General features: G+C 49.7%; 2 protein-coding genes across 3 annotated transcripts in view; both read left to right on the plus strand.

Moving 5' to 3' along the window:
- The window catches only part of LOC117886991 (zinc finger protein 445-like), a 731,357-nt gene that overhangs the window by 658,730 nt on the left and 53,149 nt on the right, over positions 1–19,478 (plus strand). The window lies entirely within an intron of this gene.
- LOC117886949 (zinc finger protein RFP-like) overlaps positions 1,645–19,478 on the plus strand; it is a 34,763-nt gene continuing 16,929 nt past the window's right edge. Inside the window, exons 1-7 of one of the 2 annotated variants that reach the window (XM_034789131.1) lie at positions 1,645–2,198; positions 4,196–4,291; positions 5,800–6,030; positions 6,362–6,384; positions 7,117–7,232; positions 9,333–9,392; positions 10,756–11,446. In XM_034789131.1, coding sequence (XP_034645022.1) covers positions 1,782–2,198; positions 4,196–4,291; positions 5,800–6,030; positions 6,362–6,384; positions 7,117–7,232; positions 9,333–9,392; positions 10,756–11,267 — 1,455 coding nt within the window. In that variant the 5' untranslated portion in view covers positions 1,645–1,781 and the 3' untranslated portion in view covers positions 11,268–11,446. Of the gene's footprint in view, positions 2,199–4,195; positions 4,292–5,799; positions 6,031–6,361; positions 6,385–7,116; positions 7,233–9,332; positions 9,393–10,755; positions 11,447–19,478 lie in introns of those variants that run through there. The other variant, XM_034789130.1, reaches the window with a different exon arrangement.

The following is a 19,478-nucleotide window of genomic DNA, read 5'->3' on the forward strand; positions in this document are numbered from 1 at the left end:
GTCTGCACTAGTGGCTCAGAAACTAAGGATCTCTCCCTACAGGGTACTCACACAGGAGAGGCTAACGAGGATGGCCATGACCCTCCTACACCTCCCTTCAGCAAAGAGCGCCGGCTAGTCTCAGAGAGACAATACCGCTCACTCTCTTTGCATCCAGCGAGATGAACAGACTGTCAGTGGCTCACACAGAGAGGAAAAGGGGAGGGAAGATGGGTTCACACACTCCTAGACCCAGGTAGCTTCCTCGCCGGACGATGCCAGGCTGAGTCAGCCTACCATGGGTCAGATCTTCTAAAGATCCTCTAGTTACTGGGCTTGTGTTAGAGTAGTTCTGGTCACGAGCCAAACGACTTCGCAGAATACTCTGGGCGTCTTCCGGTAACTTTCATTCACACTGGTGTACCCCCCCCCCCCCCAAGGCATCTATTTCTAAATACCACGATGCATCTATACCTTGTGTCCGGACTCAATACACTATGAGGCGGTAACAACCCCTCTTCAGGCGGTAAAAACCCCTCAGCACCGGTGCGTATCTAATGCATTTCCCTTATGCATATGGGGGTGGCCAAACTAACAGTTCCCCAGAACCGCATAAAACTACCGTATTGGGGGTGGCAAAACAGAACCGCTCTGCATCTGATCTTGCTGCACAGTCAATAAGTTTGGATGGCGTGAGCCCAACAGGGACAGACAGCTCCACGGACAGTCCTCCTCCGACACCCCAATAGAGATTTCAAAAGGTCTCCTACCTCTATTGTGGCGCCATGGGGTTCGAAGGGGAATGATCTGCAACAACTGCCAGTGCCTCTTTGGGCATTGCCATCCCGGACGAGCCCCCAGATTGTCGGAGAAAAACACAGTTCTCACTTTTTGTTTGGGTACAGCCAAGTCAGATACTTTATTCTCTCTCTATCAATTGCATAGAGGGAGAGAGTGCACTAGGACACAGGGTCTCCCCCTCCTAGGCAGGTCTCTCAACAGGTAAACAATTACAGCAAGCATTTATACATTTGTTACAGACAATAATGAGCAACAGCTGCATTTTGTTTATACGTAGGTCATCCTGATATCTTATTTTCCTCATTTATTTAGACTCTAGTCTACATTCCATATGATCTACACAAGGTCGCAACAACTTCTCACACAGTTCTTTCCCACTCGCCTCTCACAATCCTCGCTTCTACAAATCTCGCGTTATTAGGGTTACAGTTCGCCTGACTCTTGCTAACAAACTGTTATGCATTGCAATCCCCTTCCTGTCAGTTCTTTCTCTGCTTCCACACCCAGAAGCATAGCACAAATTTGAAATATAGACATTATAGAACCTATACTTATAACTTTAAATACAAAAATGATAGATGCATACAGATAGCACAATCATAACCAGCAAATCATAATCTTGTCTTAGACACCTTATTTTACCCCCTTTATACAAGATTTGGTGTCACTACAGGACCTTGGTTGCAACAATGATCTATATGGTCCCAGTTTGTGTCAATAATGTCACACCCCCAGCCCTGCCCCTCCCAAACAATAGCCAGATTTCATGGGGGAGATCAGATTTCACATTCCTTGACCCGTTTTTTACAGTGGTGAATTTGGAAGGGCCCTGCTCATCACACTTCAATCAAAGATTCTTTTCAATGTACAAAAAGCAAACAGCATGAGACCGCACCCAGAAAAGAAATGCCTAATGACTGTGCCAAATTCAATCAGCCCATTTCTGACAAGAAGGAAATAAAACTATATTCCTCTCTGGTCTCTTTCCTGCACTAGAAGCCATGGCTGCTGCAAATCCAGCAAAAACTCTCCAGGATGAACTGACCTGTTCCATCTGTCTGGAGTATTTTAAAGATCCGGTGTCTCTAGACTGTGATCACAGTTTCTGCCGAGCCTGCATCACCCCGTGCTGGGAGGGATTTGATACAGACGTCTCCTGCCCTCAGTGCAGAGAGATCTTTCCCCAGAGGAACCTCAGGCTGAACAGGCAGCTCAGGACTATTGTGGAAGCAGCCAGAGAACTCAGGTTGCAGACAGGGAGGGAACCAGAACCAGAGAGACTGTGTGAGAAACACAAGGAGCCTCTAAAACTGTTCTGCAAAGAGGATGAAATCCCCATCTGCCTGGTGTGTGACAGATCCAAGCAGCACAGAGATCACACCGTCATTCCTGCAGAGGAAGCTGCTGAAGAATTCAAGGTAGGAAACGACCAACTGTTATTTTTATAGCCAGAACCTTGGGAAACTCACCTTCCCCCAGCATTAGGGTTTCCCTAAGCCCCAAACAGTCACTCAGTGAGCCTCCACTGGAGAGGAACGAGGGACTTCAGGCCGAAGTAGGTTTCCCAGCAACTGGGAATTCTCCGAAAGCTTGTGCAGGTGGAGAAGTGTGGCCCTAAATAAATATGCTAAGGCTAACATGCTGGAGTGTGGGGGGAGTGAGTAACCCGCATCCCACTCCTCCTGCTCCCCGTATGTGGAGTCCTGGGCAGTGACCCCCCTTCTCTGCCCTTCCCCACTTCCACCATCTCCCAAAGCTATTAACACCATGTCCGTGCTGCTCCTGTCCTTGGGGCTGAGGGAGCAGAAGGATGTAGCTGGGGCTGCCCTCTTGGCCCACATCCCCTTCATCATTTTCCTGCAGAGCTTCTCACCCAGGCAGGAACCGAGGGAGCTGCGCTGAACCCTCCCTCATGAGACGTAGGAGGGGACTGGAGTGGAGCTCCCATCCTGCAGAGCCTAGCCAATCTGTCTGATGCAGGAAGCAGGGACTGAGTTGGAGGGGGCAGCAGAGCAATGGGGCATGTAGCAGGGTCATTGCCTCCAGAGTGCCCCCTCCTGGCCTGGGGCTCTGCCTCAGTTTCCCTCTGAGGTTTCCAGAAATAATCCACAAAGACTTTTTGGGGCCAGTATAACCCGTGCTCTCTCAGCAGTGACTTGCAGGACTTCTAGTCTGGAGTTCGGCCTTATCACCACAAGGAAGCTGCAAGGCCTCCTCTGCCTTCTCCACAGGTCTCCTCCCTCTGGCTCTCCATAGGCCTCTGTTTTACCTACCCCAAGCCTGGTTGAATCACATTATCCCACCGGTCACTGCTCCCCAATTTCCCCACCTGGGGAGGAGAACTGGCTATATCACAGGTGGGACAGAGACCCCTCTCCCGTTATAGGGCCAGTCACCCTGTGACCAGCATCGTCCCTCTTCCATGTCTCCTGAGGGCATAGGAAGAGAGTCCCAGTCCTGAAAATTTCTGTTTGGAAATTTTGGCCATAGATTTCAGTGCCCATAAAGTTTCCATGTTGACATTAATAACAATAATAATCATTCATAATCAATAGAATGTACTGATTTCTATTACAGTAGCATCTCTGTCCCTCATGAGGGATTAGGGCCCCGTTGTGCCAGGCACCGTACAGACAAGTCAGGCAAAGAGCTCACAGGCAGAGTCTAACGAAGACGATATGCAGCAGGTGGCTAAAGAAACAACCGGAGGTTGGAGTGGGGGACAAATGAAGAGCTTTGTGTTTGCATACACTTGCAATCGCGATACTTAGGTCATCATGGGTGGCCACCATTCCAGATTTCAAAGCTGTCCATTTTCTCTGGTGCAGACTTAGATGCTCGTACTTTTCTCTGGGGAATGTTTTAGGTGCTTGAGTGGCAGCAGGCACTAGGAGGAGTCTATGGCCCAATCTCCGATAGTCGGCGGGTATAATACGCAAGGGGAGGAGCTAAGATGCTTAGGCCGTGGTGGCCTCGCCTATGCTCCGCCTCTTCCTGTCCACGCTCTGCCCCTTCCCCGAGGCCCCCTCCACCCACCGCTGCCTGGTGAGTTGCTCGTCACCTCCACTCCACCCCTCTCTGTAGGTCCCCACCACTCGCTGCGCCCCTCTTCTCCCCAACTTCCTCCCCCTCGAACTCTTCCCACACACATACCGCTCGCCGTGTCCAAGTATGTGATGCCAGTTTCCTGTTGGTGTAAATCAGTGGAGTAACCAGGTCAAACAACTTCAAAGAGTCTGAAAATAAAACACTCCCAGTGTCTATTAATATGACTCCACTTCCTTAATATCATAAACTGAGTTCTCCACTCATCAGTAGAGTGTTTGTTTGTGTTGGAAAAGCCTCCCCCGCCCTGCCCCACACACACTCCTAAAACTAAAAATAACACCACTCAAATCATTTTCTGTTTCTTCAGGAAAAAATTCAGGCCCATTTGCAGACTCTGAGGGAAGAGAGAGAAAAGCTGCTGGGATGTAAAGTGAGCAGAGAGAAGAGAAGCCAGGAATATCTGGTAGGTGCCTGCCATTATTAACCTGTATATGTAAGGAGCCGGATGGAGGAGCGTTCTGAATCAGAGCAATAAGGAGCGGCCGGGGCAATCTAGAGGCCCAATTCTGTTTTATCTCAATCAGTCGGGGGTAAAGCAGAAATCCGTTCAGTGGGGAATAATCACAAATAAATCAAAATTGGGGTTTTTTTGCAGGAATTACTACTTAGGCTTACACCGTAAATGAGTGGTTTTCAACCTTTTTGCATTTGCAAATTTCGAATGGAGGTGCGGACTCCTTTGGAAACGGATTGTCTGTGTGTAGCTGAATTCTGTTCAATCAGTTTTCAGTCTAAGTCTTTTGCGGATCTCTTAGACGTTGTCTGGGTCTGCGGACCACAGGTTGAAAACCACGGCCATAAATTGCTGTAAACTATTATTCTTATCTACTGTATATTAACTACTGTTACTTTAATTACACTCACCGCATACGTAACAATTAACATGAATGAAATAACAGAATTTTGAATTAGAAAATCCAACCCATTAGAACAAACCCCCACTGTTACACGTTCACTCCTCATTTCACAGTTCTCTGCCTCAGTCAGCCCAGAGGTTGGAGGATGTTTAGTTATATCTTGATGAATCCTCTTGTGTGATCTTTGTTTACTGTTCTGAGTTCCAGTTTAAAAAAAGCCACGTATTCCTGGGTGTGATGTGTTCGGTTCTATCCCTCCGCTCGCTTCTGGCTTACAGTCCCTTTGTGCTCTGACAATTTCTCCATTCCTGTCATTCCCCTTGTCTGCCTGAGGGTGCTGTCCAGAGATGTTGATTTTCTTATTGTCACTACAGCTCACATCCTCCTTATTTCTTAAGTCACTTTCTCTTTAGTTACAGTTTTTCTATTATTCCAGGTTATTTCCTTCACATGTCACTTTATGAATGATTGCTTTGTGGCCTTTGGGAATGTGGACTTTTGTCTGCTGCTTCATGATCCTGGGATACTGTGTGGTGTGCGTGTGTGTGTGTACACTTGTGCACACATCCATATAGAGGGCCCAAAAATTTTCTCCCTAGAAAAGGGCAACATGATCATCTGTGTATGTAGCTGTGAATATTCTGGGTCCTTTCCCTAAAAAGACACCGAGAGGAAAGCTGTACATATTGACCTTCATGGACAGGAATTCCTTTATATTGACAGGAATTCATAAAACGTTTCAAGCTCGACAAATCTGTATTTTTCCTGGAAAAAAAATTTAGTGCAGAAAATGTCACCCAGCTCTAGTGTTGAGTCCTGTCTCCTGTGGCTTTCGATCTGTGTCTCCGAGGCCATCGGCAACGTACTGTCCTGTCAGACATGGGAACGTGGAAAGGTGTGAGAAAATCCTCTCTAGTAACCACAGGATATTGTTCATGTCAGATGATTTAGAATTTGCAAAGAAATTCTCCCTCCTGCACTCTTAGCGCACTGTGAAAGGACCCCAGGCTCCAGCCATGTCTCTGACTAGCTCTTTCCCTATTTTTGTTTACAGAGAAAGACACAAACCGAGAGGCAGAATATTGTGTCTGAATTTCAGCAATTGCGGCAGTTCCTGGAGGAACAAGAGCGACTCCTGCTGTCCCAGCTGGAGAAGCTGGATGAGGAGATTGAGGAAATACAGAATGAAAATGCCACTAAACTCTCCGAGCAGATTTCCTGTCTCAGTGAGCTGATCAGTGAGCTGGAGGGGAAGTGTCAAAAGCCAGCGAGTGAATTCCTGCAGGTGAGACTGAGTGAGAAACATCCAGGATCCCCACACAGGGACAGGACAGCTGCTAAATTATAAGCACTGGGTTCCAGCAGTCAGAGATCTCAGTGTAACTCAGCGTGTGCATTCCTGACATGTGAATTACTATTGTACATTGCAGAGTGACAGACACAGAGATATTAGAGATGGAAAAGCCCCATAAGCTCAGCGAACACGTGGCCCTGGAGCCAGGGCAGAGCCTCTTTCCCCCATATTTGCAAAAGCCCTTCTTGGGAATGTTAAGTGTGTGTCAGGTGGGACTGAAATACTCTCTCTCTCTCTCTCTCTCTCTCTCTCTCTCTTCTAGGATGTCAGAAGCACCCTGAGCAGGTACGTGGCTCTCTCTCACTCCCCCTCACACTTCACAATGCTGGGAAGAAGATTGGAGATGATGTTAGCATCACATCCCCCCAGGGCTCTACAGCAAAATGTGTGGGGAATGTCACATGTTGGATACAAATCTCTCCAATAAACTTAATCCTGAGGTTTTCACCCTTCTACAGAAGACTCTGGAATTTCCCATACAGTGGGGAAGACTGACGTTAAGTATTGTCCAGAGATGTCACACCCCTGGGGGCTGACTTCCTCAGGATTGTGGGGATGGAATATGGGCCTGTCACTGCTGGGTCCCTGGTTACCATTCAGCCCAGGACAGCAGTGGTCAAGAATCTTTCCTACCTGAGGACTGTTTGGAGCCCTGTGTGGAATGAACTGGGGAGGGGGGAGTTGATGTCTTAGTCTAGTACCTAGTGGTCAGATTTCTACAGCACTTCACATGGGAACCTCCTGTCCCTCAGAGCATGGAGGCCAAGGAGTGAATTGGCCACAGAGCCTCAGTTCCCCTTTTATCCCCAGAGCAGATCTCTCCAGGCCAGAATTGAAAAATATTAATGGGACTTTTGAGGGGAAGGTTTCACTGCCATGGGCTGTGCTGCACCTGTTCTGAGGCTGGGAGAAGTAGAGGAATTCTAACTCCAAGCCCATTAGAGCAGCATCTCACTAGCAAGAACTTATAATGAGTCACTAAATGAAATATAACCATGTGACATTGTTTCTGTCCAGGTGTGAGAAAGGGAAGTTCCAGCAGCCACTGGAGATTTCTCCTAAACAGAATAAGAGACTCAGTGATTTCTCCCAGAAAACTGTTGCTCTAATGGAGACTCTGAGGAAGTTCAAAGGTACCTAGAAGGGATCTAGGAGGGGAAATTGGGATGAGCCTTTGAGACTGTTGGAGGATTATGACTCTGGCCAATTGGTTCACAATTAGATTATGCTTCTCTTTAATTGTTGGATGAGAATGCCACACACTTGGAGTCCAAGTCACTCAGGTTCATTAATTGAAACCTTTGTTTGTACCAAAAGCGTGCCTTGCGATTGCAATTACTATGAAAGTAAGAAATGACAGACATACTGAAAGACATACTGGCCAGTTGCCTTCTTCTGGGACATAGGTGTGTCATGGTGGATTTCTCCTATGAAGCTCTCATTACACTTATAATGTCTGATATATTATATACATCCAACTAATATATTTAAGGGTTTTTTCCAATCCTCTTTGAGTTTTATGACTATTAAGTATATTATGTGGCTCATACAATACACATGCATGAACTTTTTAATTTTCAGGGCTTTTGCTGTCCAAGCAATTTCCATGTTATTATTCTCTTTTCTGATTTGCTAATTACCACCGATTATGCATAGGTCACTTTGACCCTTGTCTCCGCCTGGGGGTTTTCGGACTTTGCTAACTGCTCCTTGGCACTACATTTTGGGTGCCTGGTGTCTTTAAGCACATTGTGTGGTCAAAACATCTCTTTGTCCCACAGAGCAACTTATGAACACATCACTTAATAAGAAGGTCACTTAAGGCAACATTACCCTTATGTCAAGCTAACTGCTAACCAGGCCAAAGTCAGTCAGTATAAATGCACAATCTCAGTCTGACCCTTGTACCAATTCTCAATACTGACATAATAACTAGTGGAAAGCAGACAAATGGAGCAGATGTAGCAGGGACCAGGTGTCAGGATGTTTCCCATTGATTCATGATTTACCAAAGGTCACAATATTAAGGCCCATATTTAGTAAAAATGGCCTAATTTGGGGCACCTCAGTTTCTCTCTCCCAACTCGAGAACTGCAGGGCAGGTGCTCCAGAGCTGTGTAGCCTCCACAGCTGCAGGTGGTGTCAGTGGAGCTGCAGGTGCCCAACCCCTCTGAGAAGCAGGGCCCAGGTGCCTACAGGACGGGATTGTAAATTAAAGGCCACTTGTTAAAGCTGGACCCAGTCTATCACTGTGCTCTGGTCCCGTACTGCAGCTAGTCTGGGCACATGGGCTGTGGGGAAGGAGAAAGCCCCTCCCCTACGGAGACGTATCCCTCCAGCACAGAAGCCTCTTCTGCCTCCTCCACAGCAGGTGCAGGCACAAGGCAGGTTCCTGAGAGGGCTGGGAATGGGGTGGGAGAGGGGTGAGGGCGGGAGGAAGAGGGAGGGGGTGGACGAGGGACAGAGGGACGTGGGCAGTGTAAAGCTGGGCCTCTGACACTCTGCACACTGGGCAAGACACACGGGGCCATTGTCATAGGGATGTAACTCTGGCTGCTTCAGAACTTCCTCAGCCTGTGCCAAGGTCTGCACCGGCCCCTGCAGCCACTGAACAGCAGAGTCACAAATGACCCCTCCCCCTCTCTCCTTTTGCCCGTACAGGGTTGGATCTGGCCCATGGAGCCAACCTTCCCCTGCCTCAATGTCCACATGAATAAAATGATTTTATTGTTATTCCTATTTCTGCCTATGGAGGACGAAGTCTCCGTCGTGCTGCTCTCTGTAGAGACTATAGGCAAACAGACCCAACAGCTCACAATCAGAGCCAGGATTTAGCAAACTCTGAAAATCCTGTTAGTGTCAAAGGGACCCAAGTGGGTAAAGTTACTTTTATGCCAATGTCTTGCATGATCTGGGTCTAGGTTACAACAAAATGCAGTAAATGAATGGGAGAAACCAAGTGGAGTCTGAAGAATGGGAGGGGATGATGAGGAAAAATTAAATCTCTGTATGTTCTGGGATGGTTGTGAGGCTTCCATTTCTGTGAGATGCCTGAATGAGAGAGAAAAGATAAAGTTTCAGATTAGTTTATATTAAATACCTGAGTTTGTCTCTGTGCCTCTCGGTCTGTTTCTCTGTCATAACTGAAACACAGTTCTAGGAGTTCAGAGTGGGAATGTTGCTATAAATATGAAAGCCTGAAATCCCATCTCTTTTCTCCTTTCCCCTTCTAGACACTCTGCCGTCTGCACTGGAGACAAGAAGAGGGGAACCTGTAGGAGCACACAGACAGGGTGAGATTCCAGAGAAAAGATCTTCATGAGATTGTAGCTAAAGTTACCAACCAAATCGACAGCGACCATGACACACAGAGCCCTAAAAATGAACACATTGAACAGTGAGGAGACCCTAAGCTAAAGTCACAGAAACAATCCTGACATTAACATTGGTGCTGAGTTCATGCCCATGCTGATGAACAAAAACAGTCTCCCTGAACTACATCCAAACACCCTTAACTCTGGCCCTGGGGTTTTCCTAGACATTGACAGGACTTTTAATATTATATTGAGAGGAATGAGTAGAGAGCTCTCTCCCCTGAGGACTGACACATCCCTCTCCTATATCCTGGCCGAGGGGGTTTCCCCCATAGGCGTCGACTCGTGGGTGCTCGGGGGCTGAAGCTCCCACAGGAAAAAAAGAGTTAGTGCTCAGCACTCACCAGCGGCCACTCCTCCCACTCTCCTCTAGCACCTCCCACCCGCCTGTGGCTCTTCCAATCAGCTCTTCCCCCTCCCTCCCAGCGCCTCTCGCCCACTGCAATCAGCTGTTAAACAGTGTGCAGGAGGCGCTGCGGGGAGGGGACTGAGCTAGGGCGGGGCATTCTCAGGGGGGGTGCAGAATGGGATGAGATGGGGTGGAGCGGGGGTGGGAAGAGGTGGGGCAGAGGTGTGAGGCCTTCGGGGAAGGGGTGGAATCAGGGCGGGGTCTCGGGCGGAGTGGAGGGTCAAGCACCCACCCCGGAAAATTACAAAGTCAGCCTCTCTGGTCTCCCCCATCACTCTTCTCCAACATCCTACTTTTCCTTTGGGCAGGGCTGGGCTCTCCCATTGGAGCTTCTCACTCTTTCATGGATTGGGGAGACGCTCTCCCTCTGATGCTGCCCCTTCCCTTCTCTCTGGGCTGTGGATGGGGTTACCCCACCCAATGCCACCTCCTACTTTCTGGTCTTAAGTGGCTCTTCCCCAATGCTGCACCTTCCTCTCTGTTCCCTGATCTGGGAGTGGAGGCTGCATTAGGGGAGGGAGGTCGCCTCTGCGTTTTAAAGCTGGTACCTGCCTCCTCTGCTCCAGCCTCACTAAAAGCTTCTGATACCTTCCCGGCTGTCTCTCTGATGCTGGGAATGGAGCAGCCCCAGCAGGGGGAGTTGGGAGCTGAAGTCTCAGCAAGCAAATGAAAAACTAATGAAGTGAGTCCCATTCTAAAGACTGAGGAGCTGCAATGACATCTCTGCTCAGTCTCAGGTGCCCAGGACAGAGGCAGCTCCCTGGGATCCAGGCCTGTTCCAGCCAGAACAGGGCTGCTGGGGAGTGTGAGAAATGGTCCCAGCCTCCCCCAGGGCTGAGCTCTGCCCCTAACGCTCTGATTCTCTCTCCCCAGCGAATGTGACTCTGGATCCAGACACGGCTCATCCCCAACTCGTCCTGTCTGAAGATCAGAAAAGTGTGAGACTGGGAGACACACGGCAGCGACTGCCCAACAATCCTGAGAGATTTGACGCTGTGCGCTATGTGCTGGCCTGTGAGGGATTCACCTCGGGGAGACATTGCTGGGAGGTAGAGGTGGGGGATGGGCGATTCTGGGCTGTGGGGGTGGCCAGAGAGTCTGTGAGGAGGAAGGGAGAGATCAGCCGTAGCCCTGAGGGGGAGATCTGGGCTGTGGAGCGGTGGCTGGGACAGTTCCTGGCTCTCACCTCCCCTGTGACCCCCCTGCCCCTGAGCCGGGCCCCCAGCAGGATCCGGGTTTGTCTGGACTGTGACTGGGGGCAGGTTACATTTATCGATGCTGGTGACAACGCCCCGATCTTCACTTTCCCGCTGGGCTCTGTCTCTGGGGTGAGAATCCGACCCTGGCTCTGGGTGGGGGGATCCCGGCTCAGACTGTGTCCCTGAGATACCGGGAGTGGGTGGGGGGGAATATCCCACAGGCCCTTAAATCAGCCTCTCTAGCCTTTGTGACGTTGTTGACATGAACTGGGACCATATAGATCATTGGTTCAACCAAGGTCCTGTAGTGGTACCAAATCCTGTATAAAGTGGGTAAAATAAGGTGTCTAAGACAAGGTTATAGTTTGCTGGTTATGATTATGCTCTCTGTATATTTTGTATTTAAATTTTTTATTTAAAGTTATAAGTGTTGGCTCTATATTGTCTGTATTTCAAACTTGTGCTATGCCTCTGGGTGACACCCCAGACAAGTTGGCATCAGGTCTCCCTAGCCTGCTTGATGGCCCATTAAGGACCATCAGCTATACAATTGACCCTTTGAGAGAAGGCAGATACACCTTGTGATTCAGCAAGGCATGCAGGGACATACCTATGGACAAAAACAACAAGGAGTCTGGTGGCACCTTAAAGACTAACAGATTTATTTGGGCATAAGCTTTCGTGGGTAAAAACCTCACTTCTTCGGGTGCATAGAGTGAAAGTTACAGATGCAGGCATTATATACTGACACATGGAGAGCAGGGAGTTACTTCACAAGTGGAGAACCAGTGTTGACAGGGCCAATTCAATCAGGGTGGATGTAGTCCACTCCCAATAATAGATGAGGAGTACTTGTGGCACCTTAGAGACTAATAAATTTATTAGATCATAAGCTTTCGTGGACTGCAGCCCACTTCTTCGGATGTTAGTCTCTAAGGTGCCACAAATACTCCTGTTCTTTTTGCAGATACAGACTAACATGGCTGCTACTCTGAAACCAATAATAGATGAGGAGGTGTCAATTCCAGGAGAGGAAAAGCTGCTTCTGTAATGAGCCAGCCACTCCCAGTCCCTAGTCAAACCCAGATTAATGGTGTTAAATTTGCAAATGAATTTTAGTTCTGCTGTTTCTCTTTGAAGTCTGTTCCTGAAGTTTTGTTCAATAATAGTGACTTTTAAATCTGTTACCATTCCTGATGTCCGATTTGTGTCCATTCATTCTTTTGCGGAAACACCAACCCAGGAACCAATCCCTGTAGCAAACCTTGTCGCCTACTCTGTCCCCATATCTACTCTGGCGACACCATCAGAGGACCCAACCACATCAGCCACACCATCAAGGGCTCATTCACCTGCACATCTTCTAATGTTATATATGCCATCATATGCCAGCAATGCCCCTCTGCCATGTACATTGGCCGAACCGGACAGTCCCTCCGCAAAAGAATGAATGGACACAAATCGGACATCAGGAATGGTAACATACAAAAGCCAGTAAGTGAACACTTCAATCTCCCTGGTCATTCTATTACAGATTTAAAAGTCACTATTATTGCTGTGAAAAGTGGTATTTGTATGTTTGTTAATATCACTTTTCCCAGCAAGTCCTGGCAAGTTAAGACCTGGATGGATGGATGGATGGATGGATGGGTGGGGGTGAAGCAGCGGGGGCCAGGGAGGATGGATGGGTGGGTGGGGGGTGAGGCATCAGAGGCCGGGGCGATGGAGGTGGGGCCCCGCTACTGTCAGCACATGGTCAGAGGTGTGGGTCGGTGCCTAGGGTTGGAGGTCGGTGCCGTGGGCCAGCACCAACTGCTGTGTGACTGGAGCTGGGGGCTGGCACTCAGGGTTGTCGTTTGGGGTCCGCGCCTGCTGCCTTACATCTGGGGCTAGGAGTGAGTGTCCTGGGCCAGCATTCACCGGAGCCAGGGGTTGGTGCCCGCTGCTGCATTACTGGGGCTGGGGATCTGCACCTGGGGCTGGGGATCGGTGCCTATGGCCAGCACCTACCGCAACCCAGGATCAACATCTAGGAGCCGTGCCCGGGGTCAGCGGCCAGGGCTGGGGGTTGGAGCGCGTGGCCAGCAGTTGGCTGCCGCCAGGGTTTGGGTCTGGCACTTGGGGTCTGTGCCTGCTGCCGCATGGCCAGGGCTAGGGGTTGGCATCCAGAGTCTGCACCCGTTGGAGCCCAAGGCCAGAACTGGGGATTTGCACCCAGGGCCGGCAGCCGCTGGAGCTCAGGGTTGGCAACTGGGGCCGGCACTTTGGGTCAATGACTAGGGCTGGGGGTCGGAGCACACGGACGAGGTCATCACCTGGGGCCAGCGGCTGCTGGCAGGGTTGGGGGTCGGCACCACGCAGCCAGAGCCAGGGATCGGAGCCTGCTGCCGCACGGCCAGGGATTGGAGTCTGAAGCCCCATGGCTGCAGTCCTAGTCTGTAGCAAGGCTCCCTAACTCCCCACCGCCCCCCCCCACTAAGTCCCCCCATCCCCTCCCCAAGGTAGAGAAGTCACCTAGCTCCTTCAGCGCTGTGCCCCACCTGTCTCCGGAGATGTGCAGAGTGGCACATTCAGGAGCATCAGGGAGGGAGGAAGAGAGGCCGATGCTTTTGCCCTCCCCCATCACCGCCCAGGAAGCTGTCGTGGCAGCAGGAAACCCCCTTGGTGGCCACATTTGAGAAACGGTGAGTTAGGCCATGTCTACACTGGCACTTTCATCATTATAACTTTTGTCACTCAGGGGTGTGAAAAAACACTCCCTTGAATGACGAAAGTTATAACGACAAAAAGAGCCGGTGTGGACAGCGCTACATCGGCGAGAGCCACGCTGCCGGTGACGATGCTACCGCCCCTCGTTAGAGGTGGTTTTATTTTGTTGCCAGAAGAGCTCTCTCCTGGCAATATAGAGCGGCTACACAGCGCACCTCACCACACAGCCGCGCCATTGTAAGGTGCGCAGTGTAGACATAGTCTTAGGGAGACTCGGAAATAAACAGCTGGAGAAGCAGTGCTAGAGAAAACGATGGGTAAAACAGGGTGAAATGAAAGGAAAGGGAAAGAGAGAGGGAGATGGAGATGGAGCTGGAGATGTATAAAATGTTTCTGAAAGTGAGACTGTAACATTAATTCAACCCCATAGTTCATGGACAGTATTTCCACTTTAGTGCCTTTCAGAACAACACTTCTTCCAATTTGTGGATGTTTTTATCATGTGTTCTGGTGATGAAAGTTCCCTCTCCGCTCCTTTTAAACCTGACATTTACTTAAGGTCAATGAAACATATAAAACATTCTTCTTGTCTATTTCCCTTTAATTTCCCAGCTGTGATTTTTGAAGGCACACATGGGATATTTCCCCCCTAAATTGCCTGTGTCAATCCAGCACCACTGGGGATATCTGTGTACGTGACTAGGATGGTAGCCTGGATCCTACTGTAGTATGTTGCTCTCCAGCCTGCACCTTGGGCCATGTGCTTCATATAAACGTGTACCTCAGGGATTGTCCAGCTGTGCTCGGGAGAGAGCTACTTGGGTCACTTTACTTCTCACCTTCCAAACCTGCCCGTGTGTGACACCAGCCATCAAACTGTGTGACAGATGTTTGCAATCTGGAATACCTGGATTTTATGGCACATCGCCCGACAATCAACAGATTATAATGGCTTTAATTACTGTGATAATCAAATAAACTATTAAAAAATGAAAACTAAAATATATATCAAATGGAACCACTCAATCCCCACTCCCACAGCAGCGGGGTTTATAGTATGGTCTCCCCAGTCAGGGTTGGCTTTAGGGACAATGGCACACTGGTGAACTTGCATTTAGTGTCCCTCCCACATTGCCCTGGTGCCCTCATGGGCTCCCCCCCTCCCTTCCCCCCAAGCTGTGCACTGTGCCCCCTTCACCCCAATCCGTGCACTCCCCTCCTGTGCCCCTAATCCCTGCATTTTCTTCACTACTATTCCCTGTACCTGCCTCCTGAGCCCCACCTCTTCCCCCAGCCGTGGCAGTGCTGTGACGTGGGCAGTATAGTCACGCTTTATCGATGGGGAGAACTCTCCTGGCGATGAAAAATAACCACCCTGAATGAGGGCTGGTAGCTTTATTGCCGGGAACGTGGCTCCCAGTGATAACGTGCTGTCTATACTGGAGCTTTTCAGCGCTAAAACTTTTGTCACTCACGGAGGTGTTTTTTCACACCCCGAACGACTAAAGTTTTAGCGCTGAAAGTGGCAGTGGAGACACAGCCTGAGTGGAGAGAAGCGAAGCCAGGAATACCTGATAAATGCCCATCATAATTAACCTCGTTTGTAAAGAGCCCGATGGAGGGGTGTTGTGAATCAGAGCAATAAGGAGAGGCAGGGGCAACCTACAGATCGAATTATGGCCTGGTCTAAACTGCCAAGTTTTTCCGCCAAAAGCCAGCTGTTGGCGCTGACACAGCGGAGGTGCACACACTGCAAAGTCACTTTTTGCCACGAAAGGCCTCAGTTGCAGCTCTGTAAGAAAACCACCTCCACGGGAAGGAGAAGGCTTCTGGCACAAAGGTTTTATCGCCAAAGTGCCAGTGTAAACACCTCGTAATTGGCCTCCGGGGGGTGTCCCACAAGGCCTGCAGTGACCACTCTGCTCATTGTTTGGAACTCAGCAGGCCTGCGCCTCTCCCCTTTCAAAGCTGGGAAACAAAGCCCAAATCATTAAGGTGGAATGCTCCTGCTGCGTCCCACAATAGGAGCACAGAGGCAGGCAGGCAGGGGTGGATGTGAGAGAGAGAGACTCTGTTCTGCCCAGAGCCAGGAAGGGAGGTGGGGGCTGATGTCGGGGTTTCCCCCTCCCCCTGCATCAGGACAGGTTGCTTCCAGCAGCTGTCTGAACTTAAGAGATAGCATGTCCACTTGGGGGTAAAGCAGAAAGACGCAAACCGAGAGGCAGAAGATTGTGTCTGAATTTCAGCAACTGCAGCGGTTCCTGGAGGAACAAGAGCGACTCCTGCTGGCCCAGCTGGAGAAGCTGGACAAGGAGATTGTGAAGATACAGAATAAAAATATCACTAAACTCTCCGAGGAGATTTCCCGTCTCAGTGAGCTGACCAGTGAGATGGTGGGGAAGTGGCAGAAGCCAGCGAGTGAATTCCTGCAAGTGAGAGTGAGTTAGAAATACTCCAGATCCCACCATAAGGACAGGACTGCTCCTAAAACATGGGCACGGCAGTCCAGCAGTCAGAGATCACAGTGTAACTCAGTGTGTGCGTTCCTGAAATGTGAATGACCATTATTCTTTGACAGGTTTCGGAGTAGCAGCTGTGTTAGTCTGTATCCGCAAAAAGAACAGGAGTACTTGTGGCACCTTAGAGACTAACAAATTTATTTGAGCATAAGCTTTCATGGGCTACAGCCCACTTCAGACAGTTTGACAAGAAGGTGTGAGGATACTTAACATGGGGAAACAGACTCACAGACACATTGATATTAGAGATGCAAAAACCCCATTAGCTCAGCGAATCCACGGCCCTGGGTCCAAAGCAGGACCTCTTTTCCCCATACCTGATAAATCCCTTCTTTGGACTTCGAAGTGTGTGTCAGGTGGGACTGAAATTCTCTCTTTCTCTCTCTCTCTCTCTCTCTCTCCTCTAGGATGTCAGAAGCATCTTGAGCAGGTACGTGGCTCTCTCATTCCCTCTCATACTTCACAATGCTGGGAAAGAGCTAGGAGATGATAACAAGGAGGCCGGTGGCACCTTAAAGACTAACAGATTTATTTGGGCATAAGCTTTCGTGGGTAAAAAACCTCACTTCTTCAGATGCATGGAGTGAAAGTTACAGAAAGTTACATGCATCTAAAGAAGAGGGTTTTTTACCCACGAAAGCTTATGACCAAATAAATCTTAGTCTTTAAGGTGCCACCGGACTCTGTTGTTTTTGTGGATACAGACTAACACAGCTACTCCCTGATACTAGGAGATGATGTTAGCACCACGTCTCCCCAAGGCTCTATAGTAAAATGTGTGGGGAAGATCACAATTTGGATACAAATCTCTATGATAAACTTCATTCCGAGGTTCTCACCATTTTATAGAAGAGTGTGGAATTATCCATTCACTGGGAAGGACTGACCTCAAGTATTTCCTAGAGATGTCACATCCCTGGGGGACTGGCTGCCTCAGGATAGTGGGGATGGAATATGGGCCTGTCACTGCTGGGGCCCTGGTTACCAGTCAGCCCAGGGCAGCAGTGGTCAAGAGTATTTCCCACCTGAGGACTGTTTGGAGACCTGTGTGGAATGAGCTGGGGAGGGGGGAGTTGGTGTCTCAGTCTAGTTCTTAGTGGTCATATTTCTACAACACTTCACCTGGGAACCTGCTGTCCCTCAGAGCATGGAAGCCAAAGAGGAAATTGGCCATAGAGTCTCAATTCCCCTTTTATCCCCAGAGCTGGTCTCTCCAAGGCAGAGTTGAAGAATATGAACAGGACCTTTGAGGGAACAGATTCGCTGCCATGGCCTGTGTTGCACCTGCTCTGAGGCTGGGAAGAAGTGTTTCTATAACAAAGGCTGGTATTTCCCCTTCCTACCAGGGCCGTCACAGGATAACTCTGAATACAATCTTTGCTTTTTCACACTGACCGCACCAGCTGCAGTACAAAGGGGGCATTCACCTGCTGATTAAAGTCATTAGAGGTAAAATCACTGAGCGCAGATGGACCCGGACACTCAGATGAGACCATTTATTGCTTAGGATAAAAGTTGAAAGACTCCACTAACAAGGTAACTTCTGGACAGAGTGTAACTGCCAGGGATCAGGTAACTACTGAGGAGTTTCTAGCACATTCCGGCGGTACCTACAGTTCTCCCATCTCCCCTTCCCTTGGGCCTGTGGCTAAGCAGAGTCTGTGCTCCGTTCAGGAGGAATTGTGCTGTAGCGACCTGAGCACAGGACGAAGGATCCCCTGGGTGCTAGTTCCTGCTCTAATTTTTACAAGTGAGTGACTAAAGGACAGGGCAGGTTGCAGGGCAGTGGGGGTATCTGCAACATTTTGGAGGAGTTAGTGTCAATTTGGACTCATCACTAGGTCCTTACCACATTCAGGGTCCATTTTGGTGAATTTCATGGTCATAGGATTTTTTAAATAGTAAATTTCATGGTTTCAGGTGTTTACCATTGAAGTTTTTATGGTGGTGTAATTGTGTGGGGGTCCCTACCCAAAAGAGGGTTTTGTGTGTGTGTGTGGTGGTGGTGGTGGGGGTGGTCACAAGGCTATTGTAGGGGAGTTGTGGGATTGCTACCCTTACTTCTATGATGCTGCTGGCAGGGGCTCCGTCTTGAGAGCTGGGTGGCCGGAGAACAGTGGCTGCTGGCCAGGCACCCAGTTCTAAAGCCAGAACCAGCAACATCACCAGCAGCAGGGCAGAAATCAGGGTGGCAGGGTATTGGGGGGGGGGGGGGGGGGCGGAGTGTTCCTGGCAGCCTTCCACCCGGGTTGGGGACTGACAGCTGGGGCCACAGCCTCTCTGCCCTGGTCAGGGGCTGACAGCCACCTTCATTTGTACACTGCCTTCAGAGCTGGGTTCCAAACCAGCAGCCCCAGAGCTTCCTGCAGCCGGGAGAGGTTCCCAGAGGGGGGTCTGAGCCGACTTCAGAAGCGGCTCCTGCAGGGGAATATAAAGACCCATCCCTCCCCAGACTGGGCCGGGACATGCACCCGGCACATGGTAGGAGCCCCAAGCTGGAGTGCCCCCAGCTCTGCCTCTCCCCAACAATAGACAGATTGCATGGGGGAGATCAGATTTCACATTCCGTGAGGCGTTTTTCACAGTGGAGAATTTGGTAGGGCCCTGCTCATCACACTTCATTCAAAGGTTCTTTACAGTCAACAAAAAACAAACAACAGGAATCCGCACCCAGAAAGGAAATGCCTAATGACTAGGCAAAGTTCAGCCAGCCCATTCTGAGCAGAAGGAAGTGAAACTAAACTCCTCTCTGGTCTCTTTCCTGCACTAGAAGCCATGGCTGCTGCACATCCAGCAAAAACTCTCCAGGATGAAATCACCTGTACCCTCTGCCTGGAGTATTTTAAAGATCCGGTGTCTCTAGACTGTGATCACAGTTTCTGCCGAGCCTGCATCACCCAGTGCTGGGAGGGATTCGATACAGACGTCTCCTGCCCGGAATGCGGAAAGCTCTTTCCCCAGAGGAACCTCAGGCTGAACAGGCAGCTCAGGACTATTGTGGAAGCAGCCAGAGAACTCAGGTTGCAGACAGGGAAAGAACCAGAACCAGAGAGACTGTGTGAGAAACACAAGGAGCCTCTAAAACTGTTCTGCAAAGAGGATGAAATCCCCATCTGCCTGGTGTGTGACAGATCCAAGCAGCACAGAGATCACACCGTGATTCCTGCAG

The sequence above is a fragment of the Trachemys scripta genome, chromosome 14 (genome assembly GCF_013100865.1).
Source record: "Trachemys scripta elegans isolate TJP31775 chromosome 14, CAS_Tse_1.0, whole genome shotgun sequence".
Taxonomy (NCBI): domain Eukaryota; kingdom Metazoa; phylum Chordata; order Testudines; family Emydidae; genus Trachemys; species Trachemys scripta.